The sequence below is a fragment of the Egretta garzetta genome, unplaced genomic scaffold, assembly GCF_000687185.1.
Source record: "Egretta garzetta isolate BGI_Z169 unplaced genomic scaffold, ASM68718v1 scaffold725, whole genome shotgun sequence".
Lineage (NCBI taxonomy): Eukaryota > Metazoa > Chordata > Aves > Pelecaniformes > Ardeidae > Egretta > Egretta garzetta.
In genome coordinates this window covers 38,128-49,415 of record NW_009259599.1, presented here as the reverse complement: position 1 = coordinate 49,415, position 11,288 = coordinate 38,128, and the positions used below count along the sequence as shown (strand labels likewise).

General features: G+C 44.5%; 1 protein-coding gene across 2 annotated transcripts in view; it reads left to right on the top strand.

The window, feature by feature from the left end:
- NSD3 (nuclear receptor binding SET domain protein 3) overlaps positions 1 to 9,556 on the top strand; it is a 37,593-nt gene extending 28,037 nt beyond the window's left edge. For both annotated transcript variants that reach the window (XM_009638283.2, XM_009638281.2), the window contains 5 exons: positions 3,185 to 3,301; positions 3,709 to 3,850; positions 4,415 to 4,521; positions 4,878 to 5,082; positions 6,630 to 9,556. In XM_009638283.2, the coding sequence (XP_009636578.1) occupies positions 3,185 to 3,301; positions 3,709 to 3,850; positions 4,415 to 4,521; positions 4,878 to 5,082; positions 6,630 to 6,871 (813 nt within the window). In that variant the 3' untranslated portion in view covers positions 6,872 to 9,556. The remainder of the gene's footprint in view (positions 1 to 3,184; positions 3,302 to 3,708; positions 3,851 to 4,414; positions 4,522 to 4,877; positions 5,083 to 6,629) is intronic.
- The last annotated feature ends 1,732 nt before the right edge of the window (positions 9,557 to 11,288 follow it).

Genomic DNA, 11,288 nt, shown 5'->3' with positions numbered 1-11,288 from the left:
TTTTTTTTTTTTTTTTTTTTCTTCTCCTTTTCTTCTCCTCGTCCTTATCATAAGCCAGCAAATGTCAACCACAAAATATGAGAGAAGCTCAAAGGGTGGGTGGCGTCAGCTTGGATTGTGAGCCCCTTTTCAGGGGCTATTACTCTTAGTAATACTCTTGCGATATTACTCTTAGAGACGTCTGGTAACAAGTCAGCTTTCTCACCCTCCTGGCGTTCAACTCTTCAGCCTGGATTTGTTTCAGGAGAACACGCAGGGGATTAATGAAATGCTGGAGGTGATCCGGCTGCATTGGACAACAAACTTTAAAGGTTCTTAGAAGTTCAAGAAGGCAGAGAAGAATAATGAAGATACAAGACTTCTGTTGATGGAGCTGATGCTGCTATTGTAACAAAAAGCAGCGAGGACTGACTAGCCTGAGGAAACGTTATGGACTTTGGCTTAAATCCTAGAATGGATGGCATCTTTTGAGAGTAGTAGGGGGCACAGTCGGTGAGGTGGGGGAATGGGAATATTATTCTTCCCTGTCAGAAAGCCGTTGGATGTGGATCACTTCAGTTTTCCTTTACACTGTGTCGCTGCACGCTGTATTATTGGGGATACCAGTCTGGGATTCTGGTGGGATACGCAGCAGTTGATACAGAAAAACACAATCTTGCATATCTGAGTGTGGGAATCCTCGTCTAGCTGGATTGCGGTCTTGCTGTACTTCGAGGCAAGCGTGAGCATGATTGGCCTGGATTTCACCTCTGCTTTGACTTGCCCGGCAGAGGAATGGATCTGATGGACGGATGTGTTTTGCTCTTACTCATGCAGGCTTCGTTTTTTCTGACCAAGGAGGTGGCTGAGCATACCTGAAGAGTAGAAGAGCAGTTATGCCCACAGATGGAATTGGACACTTTAAGGCATCAGGACAAGTTGGTTTTGTCATGTAACCCACGTCCTCAGGACTCTGCCCTAGAGAACTCTTTTGCTCTTGGTTGCCTTCATATTTCCTTCAGTTTGAATTTGCACTCATCCTAGCAGCAGCAGTATCCCAGAGCTTCTCATCGCGAGCCAACGGGCCTTGTCTTGGTGGACCTGAACTTGATGTGAGGATTACAGTGCTCTGCTCTGCAGAGAGAAAGTGGCTGCTCTCCAGACTGGAAATTCTGCTGTGATGTTTTGGATCGGACGATGGCTGTGGGATGAGGAGTTAGCTGCCAGTGTAATCAAAAAATGTAGAAAAAGCAGAGAGATCCTGAATGGATTCTGTTACCATTAAGCAATGTGATATTTAGCTGTACACACCGGTAGCGTGTAGGATAGCCCACTGACGAGGTCCTGCAAGGCCAAGAGGAAAGCTTTGGGCTTACGTTTAGTAATTTCAACTGTGAATTCTTTGCTTTTGTCCATTTTCACTGCACATCTACCTCCTTGGCTTTTTAGAATGTAGTTTACAGTCTCTAGAAATCTGAGAGAGAGAAATATTATGTAGCGGGTTGTGACAAGCACGCTTGTAAGTAGGGTGATATTGGGGGTGTTTTAACGGGCCAGTTTTGGTGAGGATGCTGTTAACCGCTCCCTCGGTTACGGGCGGAAACTTCTGACTGCGTTTGGGACTGTTTTCAGCCTATGCACCCCTGACTGATTTGACAACAAGTAGCTAGAGGAATAGAGGGGGGGAAAGCTGTGTTTAAAAACCTTTCAGTATGCTACGATTATTCCTTTCCCAAGTACCTGGTGAATTTTTGTAGCAGGTTTGGGGGTTTTTGGGGGTTTTGGTTTTTTTTTTTTTTTTAGTAGATTCCCTGTGAATTTAATATGCAAACTTTATAAATGTATTTGTGTCCCTTAAGAGCTTTACTGAAAACTGTTGGTGGTTCTGTTGAATTGTCCAGGTGTTCCCAAACACACAGGCTGAACTGAAAGCAACTTGGCAGTGAAGGGATTTTTTTTTTTTTTTCTCCTTTGATCTGGACTAAAATTTTCAGAAGCACCTACGTGATTTTTATCAAGGGAATGTGTGTTAGATAAGGCTCGGACGATTCCAAACTGTGAATCAGTCTTCACGAGTGCCAGGCTTCTGAGTCACTTAGGTGATTTACCTCTCAGAAACGTGACCCAAATTGCCTGATTTCCACCCTTATCCCGTTCATTTACCACTTTCTTCACTCATGTTCGACAGCCGCAGGCGAGGGCGTGCAGGGACAGGCATTACTGCCCAGAGCCCCGTCGCATAGAATCACAGAATCATTTAGGGTGGAAAAGGCCCTTAAGATCATCAAGTCCAACCATTAACCCAACACTGCCAAGTCCACCACTAAACCCTGTCCCTGAGCACCTCGTCTGCCTGGCTTTTAAATCCCTCCAGGGGTGGGGACTCGACCCCTTCCCTGGGCAGCCCCTTCCCGTGCCTGACAGCCCTTTCGGGGAAGAAGTCGCTTGCCCAGGCGTCTGCCCCGAGCCCAGCTGACAGGGTAGCGCTTGTTAACATGTTGGTACCGTATGTTACGAGAGTTTTTCTTGAAATATCAGATGCTTGTTGGACACTTGAGTATTTCAAATAGCTATTTTTAACAGTGTTCTAAACCACCAGCAACTGGCAGTGAAGTGATGCTCAAGAGTGCTGAGTACTGACTTCCTTGTATCAAGGTATCAATCACATCCCAGCTCTTCTGAATTCCCTTAGGTAAAAGTTGGAAACATGCTGTTGCCCTGGAGGGCTACTTTTAAACATGTTTTTTTAGCAATTATTTTTTTTTTAAATTTCCAATTTTTGTATAATCTGTGTTTCGTTAGAACTTTGTTACCACAAATGTTCTGAGATTACTGACTATTAAAAGTCCTAATGAAAGTGAAGTATGTAGTGAGAATACTCACCATTGTGATAGTTCACGTTGCCTTAGGAGTCTGTTGTCTTGTTGTCCTTTTTAAAAGACAGTGTGGAACTTTAAAGGGTTATAGAGAACTGGCAAGTACGGCTCCTGTAGTGAACACAGAAACAGTGCTTGGCTCTGCAGCCTTTTTATTTTGAGTGGGCTTATTGCTCAGACAACAAATACCTGATCTGCACATTCGCGTCTGGCCTACTAGATGGTTAAAGCTCAGTGCTTTTTGTGCCGACTGGAGAATATTTGTATAGGAAATGAGGTTTTTTTCTGTGCTAAGCATGGTTCTCTTTTTGTTTTCCTTTACTTGTCAGGGTGAATTTGTGAATGAATATGTTGGCGAGCTAATTGACGAAGAAGAGTGCCGATTGCGGATCAAGCGTGCACATGAAAACAGCGTAACCAATTTTTATATGTTAACTGTAACAAAGGTAATTATTATGTCTTGTTCAATATAAACTGCTCATGGCTGGCTGAAACCAGGGGCAAAACACTGGCAGAAGCATCATCCTGTGTTTGATGTTCTCCTCCTGCCGGCACTCAGGTGGGTGGGAGTGTGGGCAGGAGGATAACGTCTGTGTTTCTCTTCCATGGAATGGGTGAAGAGATGAAACAGCCTGTAGCTCAGGTTGTGCAATCTGTGCCTGTTTCAGTTCTGTCAGCACAAACGCTCAGATGCCTTTTCATAAAACTTAACTCTGCAGGGAAAACTTAGCACCTTTAACTAATTTCAAATAAGCATATTTTTTGCTGCCTTGGCTGTTAGTAGTCACGTGGCAGCATGAAACCTTTTATTTGTTTCAAAATACTAAATGTGTCTTTGTCTTTTTATTTGAAGGACCGGATAATAGACGCTGGCCCAAAGGGGAATTATTCTCGTTTTATGAACCATAGTTGTAATCCAAACTGTGAAACACAGAAATGGACAGTGAATGGTGACATTAGAGTCGGGCTCTTTGCTCTGTGTGATATTCCTGCAGGTAAAGATGACACTGTTCTGCGTGCATGCTCTTGTCTTGGAATGGCTGCATTCCTAACTTGGCCGTGGGTTTTTTTTCTCTGAAGTTACTTAATATCAGTGACATTTATAGGAACTTTGCCGTTCATTAGAGTGGAGCCAAATATTTGAGTTCCAGTTTTAGCGAGAAGCTTATAATTAGAAATGGTTTGAAGCTGAAAGCTACTGCTAAAGCTAACTACAGGGTTTGCTGCTAAGCACAGTTAAATCTGTGTCATGTAAACACTGACCACAGCGTTTCACCAGTATTGGTCTGGTATTACCTTTCCATGTGAAGGGTTTTACCTGATCTGTTGTTTTGGCTGGTCTGTGTGATAGTGTAGCTGCTACTTAATGTCTGATCTAGGCGGAATTTGCTACTTTCAGAGTTCATGAAATCAATGCCCCGTTTCAAGCTTGCCCTTTGAAAACATTGCTGCTAGATCTCCCAGGCTGTGAAGAGAGAACCACTAATGAAATGTCATTGTCACAAGCCTGTCTTTCCTCTGTGTCTGTGTGGGTGAACTGTTTTTTCTTTTCATTTCAGGAATGGAGTTAACATTTAATTACAACTTGGATTGCTTGGGCAATGGTAGGACCGAATGTCATTGTGGAGCAGAAAACTGCAGTGGTTTCCTAGGAGTCCGTCCAAAGGTACATGGATGAAGATTGAAGCTGCTCTTCCCTAATCCAGAGATGTAGTGAGAGTAGGGCAAAGAGAGGGGTTTGGTTTATTTAACTTTTTACCTTGGTCTATGTAATATTTTCACCCTTGAAAGTCACAGTCATCCACTGTAGTGCTATTGTGTCTAGGGTGACGTTAATTTACCAAATTGTGTTAACTCAGATACACGTGAATGGGCATTTCTGGCTCTTACAGCTTAAAAACTTTTTTGAGTGGATTTAATTTTAGCATAGCTTGTGCAAATAATAACCCAAAGTTGATTAAATTAATTCTAATGCAAGGGGTTTATAAAGTGACTGTATGCTGTGATCTTTGTAATTGCTAGACAGCATTTGCAACAGCAAATGAAGAGAAGGTGAAGAATGCAAAATTAAAGCAGAAGAAAAGGAAAATAAAAACGGAACAGAAGCAGATGCATGAAGACAACTGTTTCCAGTGTGGAGATGGGGGAGAACTAGTCATGTGTGACAAAAAGGACTGTCCCAAAGCATACCACCTCCTATGCCTTAACCTGACTCAACCACCTTTTGGTAAGAGCCATTGCGTGGTTTCCTGTTCATCTCTTCCTTCCTGCAGCAAGGCAATGTTTGAGCTGAAATGCAGCATTCATTTACTTTAGATGCAGCATATTTGCTTTCGCAATACCCCTCATTTTTAGAAATACATCAGGGGACAGTGTTCCTCAGTGAGAACCGATGGACAGAGAGGCGTCATGATACTTTTTAATATTCTTCTTGTTGCGTCCCTTTCTTGGATCACATTTCCTCCTCTTATTTTGATTGAAATACAAGCATCGTCTTGATATCCCAAGGTCACCAAATCAAGTGACAGTTCAAACCACTGACATGGCAAGCATGATGTGTAGGGCTCGGTTAATCCGTAAATGTGTTTAAATTATCTGCTGTATCCTGATGGCACGTATCTTCCATTTGACTTTTTCCATGTTGAGGCATAGCTTTTTGTAGCCAGAGCTCAAATTATTCAGCAGTACAACCCTTATCTCTTTAATCTTCCCAATTCCAAAGACTTTGGTGAAAGTAATTGGAAGTCCAGATTAGTCTATGATTAAATGAACCAAAAGGCTGCCAAGAGTGAAGCTGAATCTGTCACGTGCCTTTTCAGCATGTCAGAAACATGGAAGCTGTCCTCAAAAGAGCTTATTTGCTGGAGAAAGACATGATAGCATCCGAGCACCTGCAGCAACTTGAGTTAGGGTTTTTTGTTTGGCTTTGTTCTTTGAAGTTCAGGGCGAGGGTTAGCCCAGACCAGATAGGCTAGTTACAACTTCCTTAGAGGTCTGGAGTCCCGCCTTGGTGCTATGCTTGCGCTTGGGGACACGGATCTCAACACACTGTAAGTGCGGTGTGTCCTGTCCCTGTGAAGGAGAGTGCTCTCTATTTCTGAACACTAACTTCAGCGAGTCTCGGACGCCGCAGCAAGAAGCCTGTGATTTCCTTTTTTCCTGTGTTCAGTATACCCTCGCAGTCCGAGTTCAGCACGTGGTCGTACAAACACACGTCTGAATGGTTTGGGAGATCTGCAGGGTTCTATGCTCAGAGGTATTTTTACACAACTTGTTCTTCTCTGCACTATTTCTCACTTGTTTTTGAAAACTAATGCATTCAGTCTTCTACATTAAAGTATACCGCAGTCGAACCAAAACTTAAATTAAGTTTAAGGAGATACCTGTCTGAGTGAGTGCTGTGTCCAGATCAGTAAGAGATGCTAACAAATCAGAAAAATGTACAAACCAAACTCTCCATCCTGCAAGGGTATTTGGTGTCTTGATGCCAAAGGAGGTTGATGTAACTGTTTTAAGCTCTGGTTATGCATGCAGCAAAGTTTTGAGCCAAATGAGGCCTAAACCACGCAAAATGACTAACAACTGTTTCCAGTCAGATTCTTGTAAATGAGGAACAGAAGTAGCAACTACAGTAAAAGCTGATTTTTCTGAACTTCCTTTGCATTCATCTGAACAATTACAGCATGGAGTAAGGGTTAAAGACCAGTGCTGTCCCCTAAATGCACTAATTTCAGCCTCCTGTCTCTCTCTTCTCCCTTCCCCTCCCATCCTCAGGAAAGTGGGAATGTCCGTGGCATCAGTGCGACGTCTGTAGCAATCCTGCAGTTTCATTCTGTGAGTTTTGCCCTCATTCGTTCTGTAAAGATCACGAGAAGGGAGCCCTGGTGGCATCAGCGTTGGATGGCCGTCTCTGCTGCTCTGCACATGACCCCAAATCTCCTGTGGCACCCGAGTACTGGAGCAAGATAAAGTGCAAATTGGAACCGCAGAATCCTGTAGAAGAAGCAAAGGAGTGAATTTGGTTAAAAACAAACAAAGGAGGGGAGAAGAGGGGCAAACAGGCGATGAACTTGAAGAGACTGCTATGACACATTCAGTCTTTGGCATTGGAGCCGTCGTGTGCGAACTGGGAACGGGACCATTTAATCTTAGAAAGCAGAAGCAGGCAGTGGTGTTTGTTTTTTATTGTTTGGTCTTTCTTTTACCCTTGAATGTGCTACAGCAGCTCTTACTGTTAGAAACCAGAAACGTCTTGGCCTTCAAAGAAAAACGTAGACCTTCTGACAGTGAAAAGAATATTCTGTTTAAAATATGTCCTTTGAGTGTAGAAAGCAAAGCATAGCAACATATTTATTTATTTAATTTTTAAAGGGTGTTGAAGATCTGGGTTTGATCAGTCAGTGTGTCTTTAAAAACAAAACAGCAAAGCCAACGTAACTTTTATGTCTAGTTTATGAAAAGAACAAAGCCTCCCCACTCTGTGTTACACTGAGATGCCATAAAGGCAGATGTGGGTTTCGGACCAGGTGACCCTGAAATGCCTCCATTCCAGTACTTTCAAAGGCATTTTGAGAAGGTAGGTGGTATATCATGTTAACTTCCGGTGTTATTCTAAAGCTTTTCCTATGAGAAATCAGGTGTGTGACGTCTTGGAAGTGCTTGTAACACGAGATCCAGCGCTGTTTAAGGAGGGAAGAAATCATGGTTCCTTGCTTGAGAGCTGTAACCGGTGTTTGCAGACAGGTGGAAATGCAGAAAGAGCTGAATTGCACCATGGTCATTCCTTTGTCCCGTCTAATCTGGAAAACCTTTGTAGTTAGGAGAGACTCCAGCCTCAGTCACACACTGCAGCACGCTCGGAACTGAAGTCTTAATCCTGCCTGTGGGAGCTCTGCCATTGACCTCTTTTGATGGAGGGTTCTGCATGTGTGTACTTGGCGTCTGCCAAGCCTGTGCTTGGTTTGTGGCAGTTACACTGGTGCGAGTCTTCATTGCCGCCTTCTCAGACTCCCCTTAGCTTCAAAAGAAATTTGAGTGCTTAAGGAATCTGACCTGTGTGCATGTTTGGTTTGACTGAATGTTTGGATTTTTTGGCTGATCTTCTAACTTTAATCTTCATTGTTAATGGAGCTAAGAAAAATCTCAGCACTTCTTCACGAACAGGGTATTTCCTGCCTGGGTAGCCGGCCGCATTCACAGCAGCCAGCTTCAGCCTCATGAGACAGTTTTCCTCTCAGATTTCCTCTGTTAATGATCAGTGGAGAGATGGGCTCCTTCAGTGAGGCTTTTGAAGCAGCTTAGGTAGGTTCCTGCTCCGGATTTTCTTTTTGAAACCTCTCCTCCCCCATTTCTTGTGCAAGGAGCTGTGGGGCCTTTGTTTCCCCAGGCTGAAGTTAGTTGCTGGGGAATCTTCTCCCCGTCTTACAAAGCACCGTGCATCTCCCCTGCCCCGGTGTAGCTAGAGTGTACTTTTGACTTGGATATTGCTATGTATTGGATATATAGCTTGGTATTGGCTAACTTCGCACTAGCTTTTTGCTGATGGGTATTGAAAACAATCCTGAGTGAAAAGAATTAATATCAGGTGTTGCTGGCATCTGGCTAAATTAAGCCTTTGAATTAAGAACCTTGTCTCTGGAAAACTCCTTACATAAACCTCCAGGAACATGGTGGCTTCTTGGTTCAAGAAAGTATAGTAGGATGAAAAAGTACACGTGGGACTTTAGAACACGTCTCGCCTCTGGCTGACGTCCTTCTCATCCTCAAATTCACGTACAGGGGGAAAATTCTTTTGTGTGCAATGGTAAAATTACGAAATACACTACAATCTCTTTAAGCAGCTGCTGTGCCATTTAACTGATCTGGCCGTTCGCCTTCTGAACGGTCCGCAGATGCCTTTCCTGCAAACGGGTGGGTGTCCCGGGTGGCTTAACTGCACCGGCATCTCGTGGGTCAGTTCGTGGTACAGAGGGCTAACAGGATCTGGAAAGCACTTCACCTTGTGGTCCATACTACAGTGAATGTCTGAAACACTACTCTTGCTTGAAAGCAGTGCTATATTTTGGTATTTTTTACAAAAAAAAAAAATTTACAAAAAGGATTTTATTTTTCTTAACATTTTGTGTGATAAATGTCTCTTTTTAAGCTCTTACTGGTGGGGGTGTTTGACCTTTTCAGAAATTCCGAACATAGCTCTTGCTACAGTGTCCGTCAGGCCCGGTGTGTTTACTTTCTATTATTTATTAGGCTTGGGAACGTTCAAATGATTTTCTCGTGGAGCGTTCTGCACATTGCACATGTGCTATCGCCTGAGTGCACCTACGTGCTTTTTTCCATTCTGTGTCCCTGGTGACTTCCTGGCCGGAGGGAAACGGTGGGGTAGCACCAGAACGCCCTCACGAGCGTTTGACGTGGCAAGGAGTGGACGAGAGCCATGGACCATCAGTTGCCCCGTGAGACGTACTGCTGTGACGTGCCGGTGCGCCGAGTATCGCGGGACGTGCCGAGGTTCACAGAAGGCTTAAAAACTTGCAAAATGCTGTGAATGGAGGCCTGCTGCTGCTCCTGGGCCCTGCCACTTGATGTCTTGGTTAACTCTGTTTTCAAACTTCTTACAGGTGCTCCTTTTTTTCCACTAAAAAACAAAACAAAAAAAAAAAAAAAAAATTAATAACAGCCAACAGCTGAGCTTGGACTTAAAAGGGAAGATAGGAGATTGGCTTATAAGCTCGTACATATTTACGAACAAAAAGTCTGAACTGGATTTCACGCTCTTGGAGAGAAGGTGAATCTTTCAAAAAGCTTTAACGTTCTGAGATGTAAGGAAATGCCCAATGCAGAGTGTCCGGGCGGCTGTAGGGGGTTGTTCTGCCTGCCAAACACAAAACGTTAAAGCACGCGTGCGTTGTAACTACATTTTCGCAGGCTGGACAGAATAACAGTGCAATTCCTTTGTCAGGGAAAGGTTTAACAGCTGTGGTTTGATAATTGGCATCAGTCAGCTGCTGAATTGAATGTGCGTGCTCTCTGAAATGAGATGGGGAACAGTGGGTCGTTCGGGCGTTACATGCCGAGGCCTGGCCCGCGGGACCTGCTGGTGATAAATCTGCTGTTTAGGGCTGTCGGGCGTTCCCGAACTGGAACGCAGCGTCAGGCCTTCCCCTTACTTTTGGGTTATATTTTTGGGATGGCACCGCGCGCCTGACTCCGGCTCTGTCGCTCTCCGTAGCGTGCGGTGCCCGAGTCGCTCTGCAAAGCCAGCGGGGTTTTGTGGTCTGCTGGAGCCTTAGCGCCGCGCCGGCGTTCTGCAGCCGGTGCCCAGGTGGGGCAGGGGTTGGTTACTGCCATTTTCTAAACACACGGTGCAAGCGTTGGAGCTTTCGGATGATTAGGGTAGACTTGTCCTAGCCGTAGACTGCTGAAGGCGTTTGCAGCTCAGGAAGGGTAACGTTAAAGGCAGGTTTGGGGGGCAAATTACCTTCTCTGGTCACCACCGTGGTCTTGGAGAATCTGATGAAGTGGAATAGTCGGGCTGGAATGTTCTGTTTTGGCCTTTCTTCTGAAAAACCACCTGGGATCTTCATTTCAGGATAGAATGGGAAAGACACAATTACCAGACGTAATTAACAATGAGCATAAAATCTGTATATATTGAAACTTTACAGAAATACGGGGGTGGGCGGGGGAGGCGGGCGGGGGGATGTCCGGCGCTGGTACGAAGTAGTCACTTTAAAATTGAAACCTCTGCCTCATTGAATTCAGGGTTTAATGTACTTGAAGCTCTGCAGTTCCTTATACAGCTTTTTTTATTTATACATAACTTTTTTTTTGTATGCTACATTGAAAATGTCTTTGCCTTCCCCGAAGTTACTTTGTGCTCCCGCTGTCCAGCGACTCTGTGGCCAACGGGGGGGTTTTTTTCAAAGCCGCCGTCTGGGACGCGTGCGCGAGGGCCTGGGATGGGAGACGGCGACCTCGGAGTCCGTTTGCTGTCCGTTTGCTTTCCGTTCCCCATGAACTTTACCATACCGTTTATCTTTGTGTAGCAAAAACATTTGCACTTAGGATACACTCCTACGCTTTGGATGTGTTCACGATGTTCCGAGGAAGAAAGGAAAAAGAAAAAAAAGGGAAAAAAAAAAAAAAAAAGGAAAAAAAAAAAAAAAAAAAAGCTGTTTCCTATTATGTTTTACTCCTGAGCGGGAAGCTCAGGTCCTTATTACCCCGCTGAGGGGCTTTCTCACTGCTCTGGAGAGAGGGGAGTCGTGAAGCTGAAACTCTCTGTGCTTTGCATGGAAGACTTCTGTAATTAATGTGAAATCCAAAAGGGAAAACGCGTATGAATTTGCCAAAGCCATTCACTCATTCGCTGTTTCTCGTGTGGTACCAACTGCCCGGGGGGGGGGGAAGAAGCCGCGGCCTTTCCCCGCGCTG